Source organism: Drosophila subpulchrella, chromosome 3L (assembly GCF_014743375.2).
Source record: "Drosophila subpulchrella strain 33 F10 #4 breed RU33 chromosome 3L, RU_Dsub_v1.1 Primary Assembly, whole genome shotgun sequence".
Lineage (NCBI taxonomy): Eukaryota > Metazoa > Arthropoda > Insecta > Diptera > Drosophilidae > Drosophila > Drosophila subpulchrella.
In genome coordinates, this window is record NC_050612.1 from 24078375 (window position 1) to 24102861 (window position 24487).

Genomic DNA, 24487 nt, shown 5'->3' on the forward strand with positions numbered 1-24487 from the left:
ATAAATATTGTATATCATCGATATTTGAAATGATACATTTGTTGGAAGCCTTTTAGGAATATCAAATAAATTCCAAAAGCAATCAAAAGATGATTGTTATCCGAACAATATATGGTTAAATTCCTGGAAATTCTACCGCTTTCATTACAGAACACTTCGGATTAACGATTCCATCAGATGAGCGCACGGGTCAATCAGGCTCAATTAACATAACGCCGGCCAAGTGAAGCATCCCCCGAGGCCACAGACTCTCACACATGAGCGGGATTTACTGGAGCACTGGCAATAAAATCAACAAGAATGTATTGTATGTTGAAGCATACTTACCGCATTCACATACGGCAGGCCCATCGATTCATACATTAATGCGGATGTGAGCTTATGCCTTGCGACTGATTTAAGTCAGTGGCCCACCCACTGACGACTGCCACATTTATTTACATTAATGCCTCATATTTACAACAGTAATATTAACGGTAGCCATATGCGGCTGCAAATTATATAATTAGCACGCGGGGCGGGGGATAAAAAATAACAGAATCGATAGGTGGCATTAACAAACATTTATTATATGTCCAACAACATGCATGACCCCATAAAAAGTTAATTGTTAATTGTTATTACAAGTACCATAGTGTTTGTGTTGTGTTGTGTAAAAAAAAAAATGCCGAACAAACAGGCAGACATAAATATAAGTATTATTTTAGAGCAGTACTTACGTGTGCGATCTGCTCTTTTCTGTTCTGTTCAGCATTTCTTCCCTAATGCGCTAAACTCACGCAATGCCATTAAACCCAAATTTTGTGCTGCTCCTGTCGCCGATTTCCACACAAGTCCTGTGGCAGGACGAAGGCGACAACCTGCCTGTCCACGCGTTGGCAATTAAAACTCGAAGGCCTTCGCAACGCACGACCCCAGAAAGTAGGCAACAGAAATATGCAAAATGAAATATAAGTGTAAGAAAACTGATTTGTGATTGCCTCGGAAGCTGTAAAAATTCATAAAAATATACTTCCACCCAGGCGAACATCGAGAAATCATAGTCATAAAGAAAACGAGCGGGGAATAATGCCGAAAAGGAAGCCAGCCCCAAACCAATAAAATTTTGTAGGACAAGGGCATTAAAAAATTAATATCGCTGGCACTCACCCATTGTACTTTGACACGCAGCGTGTCTGTGAATTTTTTACGATCATTATTGTTTTCGTTTGCGTTTCCCGTTTTTATTTTGCGTAGTTTGCAGTTCGTTAGAGTTAATTGTTTGGATGCCGGAAACAAATAAACAAATAAAATCATTAAACCATTATTTAATATGAAATTTATATGTGGATAAGTTTTTTGTGGCCAGTGCTTTAACCACTGGCACTTATGAGTTTTTTCTATGACTATGGGCTCTATTATATTTTTTTTTTTGGTTTTCCTAGCCGTCGATTCAGGACTCGGCTCAACATGGCGTATACAATATTTTCCATTTTTATGCCAAGATTTATTAGTTTAGCGATAAATAAAAGCTGCCGCTCCACATAGCACAGCGAAGGGCAAGGGGACCAAAGGGGAGGTGAGCTCTCTGTCTCAATAAATCACTTGGCATACTGTGATATTGGCTTTTATGTCCCCATCCATCGGTATTGCTTTCATTTCATTTGTGATTCTCGAATGGATCTAAATTTTAAAATAGCTTTTCTATCTAAATCTATTATGTCATATCTATGTGAAGTTATTGCCTGACAACCAATATTGAGAGCATGTGAATAGACGATTTACGAACATCTATGAAAACGAAATAGACTCCACTTAGTTTTCAGGCTCTGGTAAAATCAAATATGATTAAATATTCTAAGAGGTATTGAAGAAGTGGATTTCTATTATATTATCCATATGGTTTGGTTATGAGTTGTATGTTTTATTCGTGTTATGTTGCTTATAACATGGTGTGAGTCATGTCTATAAAAAATCCCTAAAAATCCCTAACTTTGGGTTTAGATTTTGGGAAATATATATTATATTATGTTTATCCCTAAATATCCTTTAGATTTAAAATTTGCGTAGAAGGTTTTTGTTCACCTTATGTATTTTAACCTCGTTTTTATACCATAATTTTCCTTTGACGACAATGTTCTGCGCTGGAACTATATTCATCAATATATTTCTATAATTTATGCATAGCTAGAAAGTTGCAGCGAAAAACTCATTATAACTATCGCAGTACAAGGACGTAAGCAGGTGTTCCCCTTAGACGAGGACACTCCACGACTGAGGTAAAGTGCAATCAGCCACAAAGTGGGCAGCTGGTTACCAGACAATATCATTTACTTGTAAATTTTCGGTTTTATCTGGCGACTGTCAACAGTTTTATCAGCATCTACTGGCAGCAACCAGCCAGCCAAGAACCTTCTGCTGTAGAGTAAACAAAATGCACAAAAGATTCAGGGGTTTCGGTGCACGTGTGTGTGTTTGTATACAAAGAATGCAGGCACTTAAACGTGTTGCATAATTCAGGCGGCGTTTATTCAGAGCCATTGCACTCTGCCAGCGTTTTCAGCAAACCATCAGCAGATCAAAAAACGGAAGTTGCTCAAGAGCTGCTGCTACATTTTGATGAGCTCGACTGAACTCTCGGCTCCTGCTAACTTATTAAAGTGGAATTTGAAAGGAGAAGGATGCCCATACAGTGTAAAAAAATATCAGCAGAATTTGCCTAATTGAGAAAAAATAAAATAATAATCTGATTTGAAAATAAACTTGAGTGGTTACAACAAATGTTCATAAAAAATGTGTAACTATTCAAGAAACAAAAAAAGGCAGGGTTATAAAGAGATATCTTATACAATCCGATGTTTATCAATAGCATATATTTGACTTTTAAAAATAGACTAAAAACTTTCTGTTAAAAAATGTTGACTACCAAAAAAACAAATTTAAATATTTAACTTTAAACATGATAAGCAACATTATATAAAAAAAGCAGATTCTACCACTGCTTTAAAAAAATGTTGTAGACTGTGGGAAAGTATTTGTTAGCCTTTGCAGAGAATATTAAAATGGCAGTCAAATCTTATAGGCACAGAAGAAAACAAAGTAAAAAACGCTGATCCCAATATCACACTGCTTTTATCCCTGTGTAAAAATTGAATGGATAGGATGCCGCTTATATGTCATAATGCTCAGGCATTTTAAGCCTTCCCTTGTTTGACATTTATGAAGTTTACTCTATCGCTGTTTACACGCCTTGCTCCAATCATACGAAAAATCTGCCAGATTTCACTTTCCGCCTTCGCTTTTGCTTATTTTGCATAAAGAATGGCGCACAAGTGTCGTCGCAGGGGCCGCGATGGTAACTAAATTATAATAATCTCTGGTGGCACAGGCTGTCACTATGATGGCATCATCCGTATCAGTATCAGATCATAACGGATTATGAGTGTATCATGTCGAGCGGCAACAAAACTCCTCCATCAGGCGCCCCTCTATCTCTTTCGGATATTGTACTCGTAATAAAAGGGAATTTACATATGAAAGTTAAACTTTTTGCGCATATCGCTGGCTGTTTTCTCCTCCATCGGATGCGGATGCGTCGTCCTTTTGCTAATAATACCAGTGTGTGCGCGTGTGTGTTTGAAGAGGTACGAGTGTGTGTGTGTGTGTGCTAGTCGCCATAACGTATGCAACATTACACGAGCAAACATCTGACGGCATGGGGCGAACTGAGGAGCTCCATCTTCGGCCTCATCAAAATGAGAAGCACCGAGAAGGGCGTGAGCATGGTGATGGGGGGGCCGAAGGTTGAGGTCCAGAGAGGCTGAGGCGTACACAGGCATCTTTTAATATTGTGTTCTACCGTTGTTTACATACACTCGGGGAAAACAAGCACAACGGATGATAATGTATATTTAATAACAAACAGAACATTTTTAAGGCACTTCAAAGGAAACTTAGAGTACTTGAAACTGGATATATGAACTAAACAAAAAAAATCTCTTAAAGGTCGTTGTTTGCAAGATGAAACAAGGATATGTTAAGTTAGGATCCTTAAGTTCTCTGCTTTATCGGCATGATTCAGGACTAGCATAACTAAATTGTCAAAATAAGAATATCAAAAAAAATATTGTTTATACATTAACATTATATTTTAAGATACGAAGAAAATAAATCAGTATGTTTAGTCTATACGATTAATATTTTATAAGTATTAAAAAAAGCAAAAACAATTTGTACCATCTAAATTACTTTTAAAAATGAGAGCAAATATTAAAAAATAAATAAAAAGCTTTATTTTAGCACAACCTCTCGACCATTTCAAGCGTATTAGCCCCAACTAAAGCCAAGATGAAAACACATTTAGCATATATAGATTTTTACTAATCATTGGTATTTCTTTCTCAATCAGTTTTCAGTTTTGCTTACTTTCATTACCAATTAGTTAATTATTTTACATCGTTTTTGTTTTTTTTTTTTTTGTTCTGGTTGAATCACAGTTACATACTAAAAATTTATTACTTATTACACGCTACCCAAAAGATTTTTGCAAGCAAAAATTTATGTTACCCAACGTTTTTTCTCGCAATGCATTCTGTAAAGATGTCACAGTACACACTGTCTACGTGTGCGTGTGTGAGTATGTGTGTGTGTGTGCTTGTATTTGTCAGTGTCTGTGTTTTTGTTTTCGTTTGTGTGAGTGTGTGTGTGTTGTTTGAGGTTGCGCTTCGCGCTGTTTACACGGCCTATGTCTACATTTAGCGTATATATTTCTATATATATAGTTTATATATATATATATAAGTTCGCTAGCTATACTTGGTTTGTTTTCGTTCATGTTTTTGTTGTCATGTGTTCCTCTGTTGATGTTGTTGTTGTTCTTGTTGTGGTTGTCTGTCTCTGTGGTTGTTATTATTATTGTGCTACGTTTATGGCACAAGTTTCTTAAATCCAGCACCTTCTTGGCCAAGTTTGAGCTCTTCATAAATTGTGGGATTTACTTCATTGCACTGCGTATTGCTGAGCGGGTTATGAAAGTGATGCGCCGCATCTGCCGCACTCTTGTGTTGCTGCTGCTGCTGATGTTGCTGCTGGTGGTGCTGCTGATGTTGCTGCTGCTGCTGCCTGTTCCCCGTGAGTGTGACACCTGCCGAGGTGGCCGCTGCTGTCGGCGCCGTTGTCGTTGTGGATGTCGTCATTGTGGCGGCAATGCCATTACGACCATGACTGTGACTGTTGCCGTTGCTGCCTCCATTGTTGTTGCTGCTGCTCATCCCATGGTGGCTGCCATTTTGCGTCGTGATGGCCGACGTGACAGTGGGTAGCTATGGCCGTTCATAAATGTCCATGTCCGGGTGTCGATGGGTCGTTTAGAGGGGGTGGTAGAAAAAGACATTGACAGTTATAACATACACAAAAACACAGGTAAATACACGCCTACGGAAAATACACAAAAGCATATAACTATCATATCACTAAATAAACTTTTTCCGACAAGGAGTTGGCAATACAGGTGTGGTGTCAAAAGTAGATATAGTCGATCATATGATACCCAGTACTTTTGAGTATATAAACATTGAAAACTTGGCATTCTTTTGGATTTGGATGGAATGTTATCGTAAAAAGCTTTCTTCAAAAGCCTTCTGCTAACTATTTTATATTTCGTTTAAAAATAATCAAACTCTGATAATTTACCATAAACTCAGTTGTTATAAATTTATTCATGTTTAAAAGAGGAATAATAATATGATCTAAAATATAGTTGGCAAAATGTTTTTGAAAGTCTAAAGATCCCTTTAAGCCCTTTATCATTTACTGATTTTATTATCTTTATAAAAAACCATTAAGGAACAAAAAAAAAGGTTTAAAATTTATGAACGAAAAAGAATATTCAATAAGTAGATCGAAGTCATGAAGATAATAGTCGGAGATATAGTTTAAAAAATCTTTAATTTTGGTATCGGCCTATTCTTTCACCTTGTATTTATACTATCGATGCCAATAATTCATATCATATATACCCCCAGGCTATGCAGATACCCTTGCCCAAAAAAGAAACATGATGATGGTGGCCAAAAAATGGCCATCGATCGTTGTACACACCTGCACCTGTTCGAGGCCCCTGGTGTAGGTGGGGTTCTCGAACGCCACATTGCCGTTGGCCGACTTTCCGTAGCTGGAGCGCTGCCGGCGATAGAACACAATGGCCGCCGCCGCCAGGAGAATGGCCAAAATGCTGGCCACAATGCCGCTGATGGTGCCCACGGCACTCGAATAGCTGCTGGTGGCCGAGGTCACATGGTGCTCGCCGAGCGTGAACCTAATCGGATCTGTGAGCACGCTGGCACCTGCAAGACAAGCCGGCAAATTAAAATCCGGCCAGGACTTGGGCTCCTTGGGCCTTCCAAGTAATCTCACCGTAGCTATTGCCAGCCTTCACCACCAGCTCGTAGAGCACATCCTTCTTAAGGCCATTAATGCTTATTGTTGTGTCCTTTACGTCGATGCGTCGTATCTCGAGGGCGGCCATCGCATTGTTGCTGCCGCCCATACTTGTTGCATTATTCATGGCTGCCAGGGTATCCATGCCGGGATTCTCCATCGTGGAACCCTGATCCGAGGATGGGGCACTCGAACCGGTGCCCGAACTCGAACTCGACGTTGGCGGCAGAACGGCGGCCTCGTGGTAAAATATTCTATAGCCGTCAACGGCATTTGGATTCTTTGTCGGCGCATCCCATCTGTAATGAAATAGTTTAGTTTTCATAGAGAGAGAGACGACGACGACGACGACGGCGGCGCCGCATTATGAGTCCTTCGCAATATTGTTGCAGGCTCACAACTTGTTTGGAATTTTAATAAATTTAATGCGGCACCAGTTCCAGAGGTTCGCAGCCCTCATCAACCTTTGACGTTGACCGAGTGTATTAAAGTGAGATAAAAAATCTCTGCTTTAATGGATTTGCGGTCTATTAGTGGCACAGTCCTCCACACACACACACACACACGGCCACATGAGAGGATGTGTGGCGCAGAGAAGGATAATGAATGTATTGGGTTTGGAGCGCTAAATGGATGAGTCTACTTCCGCTTCGGACAAAAGTGTTTAAGAGCTTAGTTGAGGGGTTGGAACGTGTCCCACATAGTTTGGGGGCTTAAAGCCAAATGGCTTCTGCTCGGTTAAACTTTGTTTAGGTAGGACACTCGACAGAAATAGACTTTATTTAGTTTGCGTCTCTGAAAGCGAGATTATTACTCTTAAGACCTTTTTGTTTTAATAAAAATAAATATTTATAAATACATTATAATCAAGAAACCTTTAAGCAATCAGATTAAATTTAGTTTTTATTACAAATAAATGGCTGAATCGAAGAGATAGAGAGTAACGTCTTTTGTAACGTACTTAATATTGGGCGAACAAAAAAAAATTATTTAAGGATACTATTATTAAAAAAACACTTTAAAAAACAAAGTTAAAATATTTAATATTTTTATATTAGTTCATATGATATTACTCTCACAGAACAATAATTAAACTCTGAACACACTTCGGTATAACTTATACAAATTTATTTTAATCGATTTAAATAAATCTGTTGCTCCTGAGGTAATATTATCTTTTTCACGAATTTTTGATAACTCCAATTTTTTAAGTATGGCGCTTTTAAAATCAAAGACTTACCTTATATTCACTTCGCTGTCGGAAACCACACTGACCACAATGTTCTCCGGTGGACCCGGCAGTCGATCGCGATTCTTTTCAAAGCAACCCACAATGGTGCGGGCATACTGCAAACTGCAGATCTCCTTGGAGCGAACAGACTCGCCTCGACACCAATTCAGACACTTTCGGGGCACATGCTCATCCGCACAGCAGGATCGATGATCCGAGCCATCGGCGGCACATCTCATCAGCTTGTCAAAGTCCACAATGCACTCGGGTCGATCCGCAATGGCATCGAAGTCCACATAATAACTGCAGGCACTGCGACAGGCCATCGTCACATTTTGCTCGGCACAGCATTCGGAAACGTTGTGATTGAGCGCCGGCGTATTGCGTATACGCACCGATACCGGCGTGGTGGTGGCCCCAAAGGGATTATCCGCATGGCAGAAGTAATCACCGACATCGTTGGCCTGCAGCTTGCTGATCCTTAACGACATCGTATATATCGTGGGCCGGGATTCATTGGATTTGACGGAAATAAAGTAGTTGCCGCCATTTATGACCGGCACCCTACCATCCTTTTCTCTCCAGAAAATTGTCTTGGGCGCCGGCTTGGAGTCCACCGTACAACGGAGTTCAATCTCATCGCCAATATTGGCTACGGTAATGCCAGCTGCTTGAATTTTCGGGGGGTCTAAGGGGGAAATATTTAAAGATTTAATAAATAGTTCATAAATAAATTGACAATTTCACGTAGCTGCATATGTATAAATGTATACTTCTAAGTAATGTTATCTTAAAAATCATAATTTACTTTTAGAACCACTTTAGAACTTTAATTTTATGTATGCTATGTATAAATTCTTTTAAACCTTGACATTAACTTCATTAAAATCAAATTTAACAAAAATAGTTAGTACATTTTAAGAAAATTCTATCTAAATATTGTAAAAGAGTTTTAAAGAAGAATTACATATAAGTATATCTTCAAACAATGATAATATTCTTTAAAGAAAATTTAATTTTTTAAATGTCTACATTCTCAGAACTTTGTATATCTTTTTTAGGTTTCCGCATCTTTTATATAAGAACCCTTGACACTATAAGGCAGCTAAGCGAATCAACCCAAATTGCATTACTTACAGCATATGTTAACCCTCCTGGTGGCCTGCATGGGCACTCCGTAACCGTTGTCCGCATAGCAAGAGACGTGCTCCATGTCGGCCGACACGTTGTGAATGACCGTGACCATGTGCCGCGAGGTGTCCTGCCGCACCAGATGTCCTCCCACGTAGAGCGAGATGGTCGGAGCCGGGTTGCCCAAGGCCAGACAGAGGATGGTCATGGAACCGCCCTCCGGGATGTTGTCCGCCGGATGCACAGTGGGGGGCTGCAAGTGGAGTACACCTCAGTTTCGCCCGAAAATAAATATGTAGCTGCGTCTGAAAAGGGAGCACTTACGTCCACAAAGGCTGGCAGGGCGGGATCCGTCCAGGCCACCAGTGTCTCGGAGGGCAGCGAGTCGCCCCGCTCGCCCACAGCCTCCACGTAGAGCACATGCTGCGAGCTCGGCTTCAGGTTGTTCATCCGCAGCCAGGCGAGCTTCGTTTCAATCTTTATGAATTGCTCGGCCCTCATGGCCTTGTGGTAGACTCTGCGGGGGAGAGGTGATTGTTAGGATACACACCAAAACATAACTCTACAAATTGGTCTTTAAATTTATGTCTTTAAAGCTAGCCTAGTCATCAGCACTTACAAAATGTAAGTTAAAATTTGGTTACCTTTTTAAAAATAATAAAAATTTAAGACAGCTATTTTTTTCTTTGAAATTTATCAAAAATATGATTAAAAATATTTTAGATTGATTTAGATATAATATAAATATAATTTCAAAAGGATTTTTTCACAAAGTAAAATAAATCATTGCTTTGTATGAAGGTAGAAGACAATTTTCAAACATAATCTAAAATGTTTAACAATATTTTAATTTAAAAGAGATACATCTTATAAAAAAAAATTTTATTAAATTAATTTTAAAAAATTTGCATTCTTAAAGTGACGATAAAAAGCAAGATATCTTTTACCAATCTGGTGTTATTAAATAACTAAATTGGTTTAACTTTAATTTGTTAATTTTTTTCACTTAATGTTATTTTAAAACCTATGTTAAATTTTGGTAAACTCATGCCATGGGCCCTGATTTATCAGCTTACCTGTAGGTAATCCTCTCATGCGGATGGGCGTACTCGGGCGGCTGCCAGGTAAGCTGCATCCAGGTGGCACTGTGGGCCACCACCGTCAGCGAGTGGGGTGGCGAGGGGGCGCCCCAGGCCACGCCCTCTCCCCGCGCTGCAATGCACATAGGAAAAACACACACACACTCATAGCAAAACAGACCGCACCACAATTAAATCAACTCATTTTGGAGTCGAGTTGGCCAACTCACCTTCGCTGGCCCGTTGTTGGTCGGTTGTATTCAGCAAGAGCATGGATGCCGGCAGCGATGTGCCAAATTTGCCGCGCGTCACAACCGTAATGCGGTACAAGGCATTCGCATCCAAATTGGTCAAATCGATACTCGTCTCATTGGTGGTCAATTCCTAAGTGTATAATTGCATGCGAATAGCAGGCGAGACGTTAACGAGAACGAGAAAAAAAATGTGGGAAAATTGCTATGAATAGAATGAAATCAGAAGACATGGACCAGAAAAAGGGTCGACTTTGGAAGTACCCAAATTATTTGAGAGGGTCGTAATAATTATTTAACCCATTTTTGTTTTTGATTAATATTATTTTATAGATTATCCTTAATTTAAGGTTAGTTTACTTTCATCAAGAATACAATTATATTAACTTTTAAATAATCAAAAGCCTAAAAATTCGGCAGAAAAGGCATACCATTTATTATTAAAAATACACTACCGCTCAATAAATTCCTTGAACACTTTAATCTCAACTAACCACGAATTGTTACACCCTTTATTGAGCCCTTCTCGAATTCCCATTAAACGACTATATAAAAAAATGGGTCGGTCTGTTCTGCTGTAGTCTGCTCGTGGCTGTGGTTTGGCTTGATTTCGCTGAAAGACATGTCGCCATGATTAGTACTTTTTGTAATTGCCGCCACGCAGCGCAATTTGTGGTATTTAGCCCGTCAAATGACACCACACCCTGTTTTCTCCATCGTCCAACCAGCTGCATCGTCATCAGAGTCATTCGCAGTGTGCCATTGTCGCAGTCATCCGACTCATCGGGCCTTCCTGCTGGTCCCTATCCCTATCGCTATCTGCGATTCGGGTCCAGTTTCATGTCCCCACTGTCCGCACTGGCGTTATTTTGTTTCAAAAGCCATCCTCGAAATTGACAGCTATATCTCGGACGCTGGTCTATGCATAGAGTTTTCCCGAGGACAGCAGACAGACAGACCAAACACCCCAGAACACCCCATGTGACCCCACTCCAAAACCCACTTGCTGCAAATCCACATTAAAAATCGTTAGCGTAATCTGTTGGTGTTACAGCTTTCGTGGCCGATAGATGCCCTGCGGGAATTTTATGGCATATGGGATGGGACCTTAAATAAAAAGTATCTGCACAGAGAAAACCAACAATGAAGTATAGTCAAAAAAATTCGATTTAAATTATATTACATTTTACCTAGCTTTGAATAAGTATACTTATTCAATAATTAGATATTATTCTTAACAAAATTTCAACGACAATCTTAATCTTATAAGATGTTCAGTATATTTTTTAATCTTTTTTTTTTGAATTTTTTAATAAGGTAAAGGTATTTTCAATTTAAGAAATGTTATCACCTATACATTTTTAAGCCCATCCCAATTTTTTTATTGGTGCTGTAAGATTATACATGAAATAACAACAATGTAAATAAATTAAGAATGTTTTAGTCAATCACTTTAGCTTTTGACTTTCATTAAAGTAGTTTATTTGTTCTGGAAAGTGTCAATAAGCTATATTTCTTTTTAAATGCTTTTAAAAATTTTGTTGTTTATGAAACACCATTGAAAATTTTACAACATATTAGAATAATCTTTACCGCCTGGCTTGTGTACACCCTACAATCTCGGAACCATCTCAATCATTTACACACCGAATCGCTTGACTGCCTGATGTTGCTGCTGCGATGATGTTGCTGCTGTGCTGATGTTGCTGCTGTGTTGTTTCGGTCTCTCTCGTTTTTTAATCTCTTGCAGATGTCGCAGTCGCGGTGCGGTTTTTGGCCTTTAATTGCATTCGTTAAGTAATTTATTTCGTTTTATGGCCGAGCGTTGTTTGTTTTTAAAGCAAAGTCAGTTCTGGGGGGCAGCATTAACTTGTTTTTATCAGCAGCATGGCAGCGGCATCATCATCACCATCATCATCATCGTCGTCAGCATCATCGGGGACCGGCATTTGTTATTTTAGCTACTTAGTGCTGGCAATGCGCTAAAATTATTTGATTTGAGTGCCACGCCCCCCTCTGAGTGACGCCCCCCCCCCCCCCCAAGCTTATCCGGCGTAACGAGTCATTTTGAGTATGTAAGTCAATGTCAGAGCGATGTTGGACATCTGTTCGTGGAGCCAGTTTGGCCAACATCTCTAAATATGTATGAAGGTTCATCTCGCTTATGGTTAGATGTGTTTTATTTTTGTGTTTTTTGTTTTTGGCCATGCCCGGGTCAAGTCGTAAATCTCAATTTGCGGGGGGTTCGCTTTGCCCTGCTTGTGACAACATGTGTCAAGTATGAGATGCCGAGCAATGGACCCATTTTAACCCATAGAACCCGTCCGAAACAGGGGTTAAAGTCAGAGATAGGGATTCCATTTGACACAGGTACTCTCGGATAAACTAACTAGAATTTAGTGACCACAGCCCGAGAGAATAAATTGCCCGGCTCAATACTAATTTCCTTCCATTAGAAACTTATCTAAAACGCATTAAATTCAAAGCCGAAAAAGATTGTCAAGGCAAAGCAAGGAAAAACGATTTATTATGCTCTCGACAGCCCCTGCAGAAAAAAAGGCCAACTCTAATAGCAGCCAAAGGACTTTTAGTTGGGCGTGTGTCCTCTGTGAGTCGCTTTTTGCTTTGCTTTTTCAGTCCCCCTCCGTAATTACATTAACCGCAACTTAAATGTGCCACAATTGGCATGACGAGCTGGTCCTAACTGAATAATTAATGGGGTTACCTCCCAGAAATCGAGGTGAGTCCCCAGCAACTACTTGGGCGAATAGCTATTGCTGCTCAAAATGCATAGCGCGATGTCCTTAGCTACTTAGCTATTGCACTTAGAGAAATTAAAGTTGTGAACAAAAATCCTTTACCATTAAGCTGGTTTTTTCAAAACATATTTAGAACCAATTTAAGTTTTATTTAAGTTTCTGATGAGACTGATAACTAAAGGTCGATAAAACGAAACTGGCAACAAAAGGTTCGCCTACTCCTATTTTTCAGGTTTATCAGACCGAAAGATTTATCGTTCGTAAAATTAACAGCACAGTAAGAAAAAGAGTTTGTCTCTCTAAACAATCTAACTATAGGCTCAAATAAAAAAAACAAACTTAAATTTCTTTTTAATGTTAAGAAAAATACTTTTACTAGTACTTTTATAACATTTCATTTAAACTTAATATCAGTTAGGGAACAATTTTTGTTTCGCGTGTATATCTGGTGTATCTGAAGTCCTTCCCCTTAACGGGAGTCACATTCCGGCCATAAAACTAGGTCCCCGGTCGCTCATTTACCAGTTGTCTTGGCCCGAAGTCGACTGCAGTGACAAAGCACATAATCGCCGTGGCCCAAACCCCTTTGGCTCCTTCACAGCTGTATCAGAATATTTAATGTGTCTAATTTCTGGCATCGTGGTCAGTCCCTTCCCTATTTCTTCCTTTTTTTCAGTACTTTTCAGTGTTGCCGGCTATATTAAAAAGTTTTTTATGGTCGTGTGTTTGGCCAACACAAACACAAATAGGAATAAAAGACCAACTTAAACTAACGCAGAGCGGCGGCACTAAAAATCATCACAAAAGTTACGTTCGTTTTTGGCCAACAGAGTCAACAGAGGAGAATCATTTGAAATCAGCGACTGTGGAAAGGAAAACCTTTTATTTCCGCTTTTCCCGAACCCCTCGACCCTCGTCTCCCTGTTTCTCCGCCCTTCTGCCTGATGGTATGTAATATCCTGTAGATTCGAATAATGTTTTTGTGGGGCTGTTTGTTGCTGATGTTGCTGGTGACACAATGCCGGCCGTGCATTGGCGACGAATAGAAATTGCCAAATTATTGGCACTGATTCAATCAGGAAGGGTTGCAAAAACACAGCGGGCTGCCGGCGAAATTACCTTTAAATATTGGGCGGCATTGCGATTGCTAGTTTAAGCACAACTTTTCGCCAAGCCATTAGTCTTGGCCCAGCGGTTTGTTGGCCCAATGATGTTTTACCCACTCCAATCCCCTTCACTCCCCAACATGTATATATTTCTGACACGTCCAAAAGCAATTAAGTTTGTCCATAAAAGTGTCACACTGAGTCAACGCATTGCAGGGGAACTGCTGGGAGGGAACCGTGCCGATAGCCACGAACTTATAGATACAATAACCCATTCGGATGGGGTCGCGAGGCGCGTTTAAACCATTTGACACCCAGCGATGGTGCGATGGTGCGATGGTCGCACCGCAAAAACGGCCAAGCTGAAAAGCATTTAAGCCAAGCCGAAGCCAGCCCCCAAGTTAAGCCAACAGCAAAAGCAACAGCATCACCGCAACAGCTGCGAGCCCTGCTGACCAAAGCAAGTAAAAACAAGGAAGAACGCTATAGTCGAGTACCTCGACTATCAGATACCCATTACTCAGCTAAAATGACCAAAGGAAAATGGAGATATGCAGCAAAGCGAGGTTGAAATGCGCCACCTACCGGCGGTAGACAGATTTAAGCGTTGTGGGCGTTAGAGTGGGCGTGGCAAAGTTTTTTTTGGATCAACCGATAGGTATTGACAAGACCAATACATTTCAGTTAAAATTTTTTATCTAGCATGAATATTGTGGGCACCACAGGCTTGGGCGGTTTGTGGGCGTTAGAGTGGGCGTGGCATATTCGCGTGACAAACTTGCGCTGCGCTCAAGCCTACGGAATCTAAATCTGAATTCCCATTTCTCTATCTTTGATATTTTCCGAGATATCTGCGTTCATATTTACGATTTTTTGAAGTTTGTGGGCGGTTTGTGGGCGTTCAAGTGGGCGTGGCAAACTGTTTTTTGGGTCAATCGATAGGTATTGATGAGAACAATACATTTCAATGAAAATTTTTATTCTAGCATGAAAACTGTAGGAGCCTCAGTTTTGGGCGGTTTGTGGGCGTTAGAGTGGGCGTGGCACTCTGCTGAAACAAACTTGCGCTGCGTAAGAAGCTCAGGAATCTGCACGCCTAATCTCAATAGCCTAGTTCTTATAGTTTCCAAGATCTCAGCGTTCATCCGGACGGACAGACAGACGGACAGACGGACAGACGGACAGACGGACAGACGGACAGACGGACAGACGGACAGACGGACATGGCTAGATCGACTCGGCTAGTGATCCCGATCAAGAATATATATACTTTATGGGGTCGGAAACGCTTCCTTCTGCCTGTTACATACTTTCCGACGAATCTAGTATACCCTTTTACTCTACGAGTAACGGGTATAATAAAACAGAAATGCACAAAAAATATAAGAAAAATAAGCAACCAACAGGGCGAATGAATTTTCCACAACACAATCAACAAAAAACAGCTCGGAGTGTAAGAAAAAATTCGAACCAAAGCTGACACCGCACAGTATCTTCCATATCGATTGGTTTTCTGGTGCAGAGTTGCTCACGTGACGAAAGCTTCTGTCACGATGGTTTTGGGGATTTATTTTTTTTTCAGCTGTCAATAGAAACTGGAATTCCCACCACCTCATGATCAATCATTCATATTAAATCGATAGAGCAACAATGAATTTTGAACAGAAATATAAACATGCAGGGTTGTGGTTTTCCGTTAAAAATATCTTAAAATAAATCTAACAAAAAATATGAAGTGAATCATTATCAGATGGTGATAAAGTTTATAATTTTTCAGTAATTAGCTACCTATAACAATAAAAGATAATGTTGGAATGCTAAAATAAAATGTTTTACAACAACCATTAATATTTTTATGGGTCTTTAAACCTGTCTTAAAAAAAAGCTAAATTACAAAAAGATACATAAAAATTTTATTTATTTAAATAAATTGTTTATAACAACTTGTACATGTTTTATAGGACTTTAGGCCTATGTGCATTAGATAGGTGCTAACTATTTCCTTTGATTTTTAAATAATTAAAGGCACGGGATCACCTCCCATCGAGTTGTTGCTGCTGGAGCATCATTGGCAGGTCGTCGACGACAGGTTGCAATGGCCCCAGTAGCAACAGCAATGCCAACAGCAACATCGGCAACACCGACCCCACTTTAAATACATTTCTGTGCGCATCAACACGCGACAAACTCTTGCCAGGCTTTTGTTGTTGCCGTATTGCTGTATTTTTTAGCATTTGCAAGTTTTTCGAGGCCAATAACTCTGTTGATGGCCATGGCTGATGCTGCAGCAGCAACAACAGCAGCAACACCAGCAACATCAGCAACATCAGCGAGGCCCAGCTGCCAGCAAAGCGCGTTGATGTGTGACAACAACGGCCAATAACTACAACAACAAGTGCAACAAAGCTGCAAAGGCTACAACAAAAATACCAAACAACAAAACTGCAACACCAACAATTACAACAATGCCAATGGCAAAGCCAGAGCCAACTTTTGGCCCGTTGTTTGGTTTTGGTTACTCTTTTTTTTCCTTTTTTTTTTCATCTATTTTGTTTTTTTTTTTTTTTGCGAATCGGCTGCAATTTTTACCAGTTTATAGTCACGTTTTGCACGTTGCCAATGCATATGGCGGCCATAAGTCCCCCGACCCAACCCGCCAGCTGAAAAGGCGTCAAAAACTTTGCCCATAGCTCTACATGCATCTAAACCTGGCCAGAAAACCCCCTCAATCGATGTTTTGGACAGAGTTCAAAGATTATTACACTGAATTGGATTAGCGTTGGCCAACCAAAACTATCTGCCAGTCTGTATATATATATTTAAAAACATATATATTTAAGTTGAATATTTTGGTTAGAGAGGATTGCACTTGAAATTCGCTGGGAGTTTTGGGACAAAATGCAATTGATTTCAATGCGTTGGATAAACAATGGCCATCGATATATGCATTTAGCCAGATTTAGCCGATGGCCAATGATTTAAATAAATAATTGAATAATTGGCTTAACTACAAAATCACTTGGACATTTTTGCTGAGCCATGGGCTGAAAATAATGCAGGAAAAAATGCTCAGTTTACAATTACCTTGGGGAGGGATTATTGTTTTTTACCAGACCTTTATCAATATAATAGATACATTTTTTTCGAAATTTAAATGAATGTATAAATGAATTTTACTTTCCACAGATCAAGCAAAAGAACATTTGGTTATGTAATTGTTTCTATATTTATTAGTCCTTGAGCGGGCTTTCAGCTCACCGATTATTATTTGTGATAAAAACCAAAAGTCAGTAACATATTAATTTATGTAATTTTTTCATACCTTACGAATTGGTTTTTGTGATAAATGGTGGTCTTCTACTATTTTGTACATATCACAGAATCTTATCAACTTGAATTTAGAAATATATTACCAAACTCATTCATTTAATTCATAGGAAATGGCAAATAAGGCTCAAGCTCTGCACAATTCAAGTGTTCCATGTGTCTATTATGATTCCCGAATCAAGATAGACAATTTCTACTTAATGTCTTCATTGAACAATTAGTGCAGCCTCTCACGTTGCGCATACGCCGTGTATGTTGAAACGACCACAATATCTGCTAATATGACTGCTTGTTATGGAAGCAATTTCCTGTCCCCGAACTTCTTCATTAACTCTGCTGGCAATTTAAGTTCTCCCCGGTCGGAAAGTTGTTGAAACGGTTATTGTCCTGACTACCCACCCGGCCTCCGGCGCTCAGACAAGGCAATTTGTAAGCTCTTTTCAATTCCATTGGCACTCGAATATATATAATGTCAGCATTTTGGCCCAAAAGGCAAATCGTAATAAGGCGACCGCCCGCAGGCCCCAATGCAAATGAAGTGTCCCATTGTGTGTGTGAATCTGGCTGTGAGTCTCTGAGTCTGTGAATCTGTGAATCTCTGAGCCTGCCCAAAAAAAAGAAAAACTTTTCCGAGCCAACTCACAGGTGCAGAAAATGGGGAGGGAGGGGAAGGGAATAGTTCTGCACTGGAAAAGTTTGTGCAGATAGAGACGGGTCTATTGTCCAAAACCGATATATACTCACATTTTCCAATTTGGCAACTGTCTCGTACATGGTCATGTTATTGACTTTGCCATATTGCACGATGAATTCAATGTCCTCCGTTCCAGTTGTCCCACTTGTGGCATCGCCGACATTTGCCACATCCTTTCCAGCAGCAGCGGCAGCCGTGGCAGCAGGATCCACGGCACCAGATGCCAGTTCATCGCCGGTTACCAAGTCACCTGGCGATGCGTTGCCACTACTATTGCCATTGCCATTACTATTGGCATTATCCAGTTCGGGTTGCGTCCAGGCCAGACTGACGCTGCTCTGGTTCACGAATGTCGCATGCACATCTTCCGGCGGTCCTGGGATATTCTGTGTGCCTGTTTGATGCCAACGGGAAATGGAATGAGCAAGCGGCATTGTTTTGTTTTATAATGCAACTTTAATTGGCCAATATTGGTTTTGTCTGACGGCCTGTGGTTGGTTGCCCCAAAGCATTGACCAAATAATTTAGCGCACAATGGCGTGCAACAGTGCGTATACTCGACGTGCACAGACACGCCATTAAACAAACAGAATTAGCTGCAAACACAAGCCCATCGAGGCCAGCGGCAGCCCATCGACAAAGAGCCACAGATGGATGCACCACAGGGTGTGACCAGTGGTGCAGTTTGTCTGGTTGCCGCATGCACAGCTCTGCGACTTCCAGTGACTGAGGGCTCTCGATTAATTATGAAACTAACTTATTACTAATCAATAATTTTATAATTTTAAAGTATAGTTTTTTCTAGCCAATTTTACTAATTTCATAGTGCCCCGCATCAACTATATATTATATTAATTTTGTTTTGTAAGCTTCTCTTCTAAAAATAAAAATAAAAATGCTTTCAATTGGTGTTACGTTTAAGAATACTAGCATATTAAATTCCATATCTTAGATATAATATGGAAACTTCCTTGTACTGTTTAATCAGTATTTAAAAATACACCTAGGCTATTTCCGATATCATCAAAACCTCATTACTTGTATAAATCATTTTTTAGTGATTGATATGTTGAGGAAATTTTCAAAAGATTGACATAGAACCTAGTTTGATGAATGAGAAAGAAAATCCTCTATCGAACTTTGGATCACTGGTGAAACCAATGCAACGTGCCTAATCAAGAGTGAATGGCACGAGATAAATTCAAATGAGCTGATTTCATTCACTGGCAGTCACAGCTCGCTATCCAATCTCAACACTGGGGACTCGGCCACACAAAGACCAGGATGTGGACGGAAGACAGGGACAACTGCCATGGTAACTACTCACCTTCCTCGAAACACTGCAGAATGTTGCCGGCATATGATAAACAATCGGGCACATTGCTTGACGTTCCCGATGAGGACGATGATGATGATGATGACGATGATGTTGCTGCTGCCGCATTGCTGTTGCTGTTGCTGGTGGCAGCTGCAGATGTTGCTGCTGCTGATGATGATGTTGCCGCTGCTGCAGCCGCCGATGCTGATGCCGATTTGGTGGTCAGTGCGAGCGGCATGACGCCCCGACAGAGGGGCATGCAGGCGTTAATGACTCCACGGCGACTGCAGCACGGACTGTGATCTCGTCCTCCTGCTGCACAACGGGCCAGTATGGCTAAGGATTAGAGCACCAGATGGGTTAATATTGTGGCGAAATTTGCATAAACTACCCCAACCCCGAGATACGGCTCATTGTGCTCTGTTATGGAACAATTTGTGACATGAACCCATCAATTTTGCCCCTTTTGCAGCCACTCTACTCCATTTGAGATGATAATTTAAAGGATCTATGTCGTGAGTCGGCACATTGGCAGCAATTTACAGGAAATTAACCGAAAGATTTCCTATCATTGACTAGGTGACGGGTAAATTGGGGCAACATTATGCCCAGTCATCGGTGGCATTGAGGCAGATTCAATTTTTTGATTGAGCATGACTGGAACATTTTTGGCATTGAGTGTTTTCTTCGGGCGAACATAAAAGGAACATAAAATAAATATTCCAGGAAATCACAAATTTAGGTCGAGCTCTGATTGCGCCAAAATCAATAATATTTTTCTATTTAAAGAGCTTTGATTGAAAAAACATGCTGATATGTAAAAATGTATTGATGTAAAAATTAACAAAAACAAATACAAGAGAGTGTCTTGCAAAAATATTTATGGTAGCCTTCCCAAATTTAACTTTGCATTTAAAGCAATATTATATTTCAATTTTATTTAGTTTATAAAATTGTATTGGCTTAAATCAGTTAGTCTACAATTTTTAATTAACATGTTTGATGGTAGGATTCTAAACGTCTTTTATAAACACGTCTAAATTGTAGGCTTTCATCTTTTGAATATTTTCTTTAATATTTTTCATTCTACAACAAATATCTGATAAAATATCAACCTACTCATAGACATTCAAGTACCCCTGGAAATGAAGCTATCAGCATTAACTATTAAATTTCATGGAATATAAACAAAGCTCCAGTATCAGTTGTGAAAAGCTTTGTTTACTCTGACTGAAGCGAAGCCAAACAATGCTACACAGAGTAACTCCTCTAAAATTACATAAACCCGGGCAAACACTAACAATCTGCTGCCAACAGACTTTGATGGTATAACAATTTTGCCAAATTCCCATGCATTTAGCAACATCAAACATCCCTCTCGGCCATTTTTGGGGATTGTGTGCGTCTAATTAACTAAAAATTGATTTGCATAAGTACAAAAATTCATTATGCCCAAATGGGCAGAGCCAGTCACTTAATATTCGAAATTGCATCGCCGGCAGACGAAACGAAAAATGCAAAATGAGCTCATTAAATTAACAAAAGTCCACAGGACACAATGGCTTCTCTATCCTGCCGCTAATTAGTGTTTTCCAAGGGAGCTATCGTGTGGTTGGGGGAACCCCGTCCCCCCGAAAGCCCAAAAAAACCCCCGAAAATCCAGATGTTACTTACGCATTTGGGCTCGACAAGCCGGACCCAGTCGCTCGATATCGGACAGTCGAATGTTGTAGGAGCACAGGGGGGCGCACTGGGGCAATAGTCCTGAGGCCTGGCAGCAGGTCGTCATGTTGTATCTGGCGGCTGTCTGCTGGACCGGCTCCGCAGCCAAAGTCCTGGTGATCAGGCGCGGGGAGGCCTCGCTCTTGCCGTACGCGTTTATCGAGACCACGTAGAACTCGTAGTAGATGTCCGACTCCAGACCCTCGAGAATCAGCGGAGGCTGGCGCTGCAAAGCTTAATGAATTAGCCAAACAATTTCTGGGAGGGGGCAGCATATTACTGCACTGGGAGGAAACACACGACCTAGCATTTAGCATTTTGTAAAAAAAATATTTAATATTTTCGAACTTTAAACTAATGAATATTCGAAAACAGCATTAAGATTAGATTGTATTATTTCCAAAAACCCAACATTTTGGGAACACAGATAAATGTATTGCTTTAAGTTCCTTTTTATAAATAAGAGCATCATTGTATTAAGACCACTTGGGAAGCCCCAATTTACCTTAGCATTATTAAAAGTTATATATAATATTATATTACAAATTATAAAAATATCTCGGTATTTTTATTCTCAGATTCGATTGGAGAGCTTTATATATTTTATGATTATTAGGTTAAATAATCAACTATTTTTGGAAGAAAAAAAAGTATATTGCTTAAAAACTTAATTCAAAAATAAAATCAATATTTAATCTACAGAATTATTTTCTAGTTATTCTTGAACCCTTATGAGTTTTTTAAATTCATTGATGCTAGAATGTTATTCCCCTTAATTTTCTCAGTGTAATAGTAATACCTTCTCCACGGTCAGATAGTCATCACCCACTCCCAGCCGTCGGAACTTGACGTGATATGTGCTGACGGTGTCGGCCAGGCGCTTCGGCTTGTTCCAGTCCAAAATCACGAAGCTGTCCGTCTTGGCCACCGTCCGGAGCTTTGACGGCGGATCGGCCAGTACGCCGTAGCCCTGGAACAGACAGCTGTTGTACTCGGACATGAAGCGCAGGCATCTGCAAATAACCGGAGAGGAGAGGGGAGCAGAGCTCCGTAATTGGCATTGGGCATAAAAACTCATCCTGCGGAGTCATTAGCAAGTAGCATTGTGTTTGGGCGCTGGATAAGGGTGCGGATTTGAGGGAATGGGAATATGAGTATGGGAATGGGAATGGGAATGGGAATGGGAATGGGCACCGGCATGGGATTGATATTAGAGCTTAACGGCCTATGGGTTTGCCAGACAAGGACGATGGGTAAGGATGGGCCTGGTGCGTTATTAACAGTGGAATGAGCAGCTCATTGATGATTATCGATTCAAATTTGAGAGTCCTTATGTGAAGTAGCAAATTGCTATCAGCAATACAAAAGAAGAAGTATTAAACAATGGAATATTGGGACTATAAATGACAAGGCATAATAAATCAAATAAAATAAATCACCATAACATTATTACCTATAATTTGAATGGTGATTTATATCTTCTTTTATGTTTTTAAAATGTTATTATTTTATTCTTAGTTCAGCATTAAAGAATGTAAACAAAATTTAACACTATATTAAACATAAGTCATTATTATGATTCTGTTTCCTAACAGTCAACAAATTTTAATGTTTATTGAAAGCAAGTAATCTTATGTGATATCAACGTTAAAATTTTTCTTGATTAATTTTTAGTTAAATTAATAATTCCAACTTACTTGAATAAACTAAAGTCCAGTGACGTCAGCTTGCCAGAACAGAGGGGAAAGCATGCCGAGGGTATTCCCCTGGCGCGACAACAGGGCGTATGATCAATGTTGTTGGCCAGACAGTTGAAGGTGATATTCGACCAGGGAGCGCAGACCATAAAGTCGGGCAAGTTGGCCTGGTCGGTCTTCTGCGGATCGCACATCTTGTCCAGGCACATGCGATGGGTCATGCCATTGTCCTCGCAACATTGCCGGGTGTCCGGAAGTTGGGGCATCGCCTGTTTGTCCGTCGTTCCCGCCTGCGATTCCGCCGCCGAGGCGCTGGTGTGGGTAAAGAATCTCAACCTCTCGGTGGGCAAACTGGATCCGAATTCATTGGTAGCCGTAACAATTACGGCGTACATGGTCAGGGGGCTAAGATTATTCAGGATCAACTGAGTCTGATTCGTGGTCACCGTGTAAAGACTTATGGACTCCGGGGAATCAGCTGCTGTTCGGTGGACAATCTCCCCGCTCAGCTCATCCTCATCGAAGCTATGCAAAGTGGTCAGGTTTATGGTGTAGCCGGTAACCCGGTCAGCCAGCTTTTCCGGCGCTGTCCAGCCCACAGTCACACTCGTCTCGCTGACATTTTCGATCGTCACATAGATCGGCGAACTGGGTATCAACTGCACACCCTTCAAGATGCACTGCAGCCCACTCAGGGTGTGCTGGACGCAGGACACGCGGGTCTTCAGCTTGTCCGTGAAGGGAGTGTACTCGCCGCGGCACATGTCCTGGCAGAGGTCCGGAATCTGCTTGTCCACGCAGCAGGGTACATGGTTGCGGCCATCCGCCATGCAGCGCACAATGCCGGGGAAGTCCCGCTCGCAGGCCTCCGGATCGATGCCCGTGGTGCCGTCGAGGATGTTGTGCACATTGCAGAATCCCATGCACTGCGTGGACACATTGGCCCGCTCGCAGCACTCGGTGAAATCGTGGGTCACCAGCGGGGGCACTTGGCTGGGCCTCCAAAAGCTGCGATTATCCTGCGCGTCCAGCGGCGGCGGCAGCAGGAACACATCACTCGACTCCGCGGTCGACGTGTCCGTGGAATTTCCCGGCCCACCCGTCGACGAATGCAGCTCCTTGACTGTCAGGGGTTAAGGCGTGAAATTAAGTTGGCAGACAGAAAATTAAAGGGTCAATCAAACATTAAATCCTCGAAAAAAAATATATACCTGGAGATAATTTACTTTTAAATTTACTCATGTAATCGGAATTTAGAGAAATTATTTAGAACTGTTTTATTTAAATAAATAAATTGGTTCTGTATAATATTTTTTTTAATATCTCTTCACAGCTAATTGTTAAACATTTTTTTACATATTCAACCACATCAATGATCATTCAAATATCAATATCATTTTAAAAAAACCCTTAAAAAATAAGAGAAAAAATCTTATATATCCCTAAGTATTCTCATAACAAATATTAATAAATTTCTTCAAAATTTAAGTGTTTTTCTATGAAACTGGTTGTAAAAAATACAAAAGAATTTTTTTTCTTGTGTAATGGTTTTCCTTTGGACTCACCATTCAGTATGTGAATGCTGCGCAGCACGGGATCCGAGTTGAGTTCGCATATATACGCCCCCGAATCGCTGGGCTTGAGACTCTTAATCAAAAGCACCCAAACCTCTCCCCCCGTCTCCAGGTTCTTTCCCTTGGGATCTAATAACAAAACAAAACATTGGCATAAGTGGCTTAGAAAGTTCAAGGATTT

General features: G+C 40.5%; 1 protein-coding gene across 1 annotated transcript in view; it reads right to left on the reverse strand.

The window, feature by feature from the left end:
• Positions 1–544: 544 nt before the first annotated feature.
• LOC119555428 (Ig-like and fibronectin type-III domain-containing protein 2) overlaps positions 545–24487 on the reverse strand; it is an 80877-nt gene continuing 56934 nt past the window's right edge. The window contains exons 5-20 of the mRNA XM_037866797.1: positions 24298–24435; positions 22733–23855; positions 21835–22048; positions 20988–21261; positions 19323–19649; positions 18046–18389; positions 10089–10242; positions 9856–9991; positions 9104–9296; positions 8786–9032; positions 7658–8336; positions 6394–6716; positions 6079–6323; positions 4934–5300; positions 1150–1175; positions 545–897 (exon numbers count right to left, since the gene is read on the reverse strand). Of these exons, the coding sequence (XP_037722725.1) occupies positions 883–897; positions 1150–1175; positions 4934–5300; positions 6079–6323; positions 6394–6716; positions 7658–8336; positions 8786–9032; positions 9104–9296; positions 9856–9991; positions 10089–10242; positions 18046–18389; positions 19323–19649; positions 20988–21261; positions 21835–22048; positions 22733–23855; positions 24298–24435 (4805 nt within the window). The 3' untranslated portion in view covers positions 545–882. The remainder of the gene's footprint in view (positions 898–1149; positions 1176–4933; positions 5301–6078; positions 6324–6393; positions 6717–7657; positions 8337–8785; positions 9033–9103; positions 9297–9855; positions 9992–10088; positions 10243–18045; positions 18390–19322; positions 19650–20987; positions 21262–21834; positions 22049–22732; positions 23856–24297; positions 24436–24487) is intronic.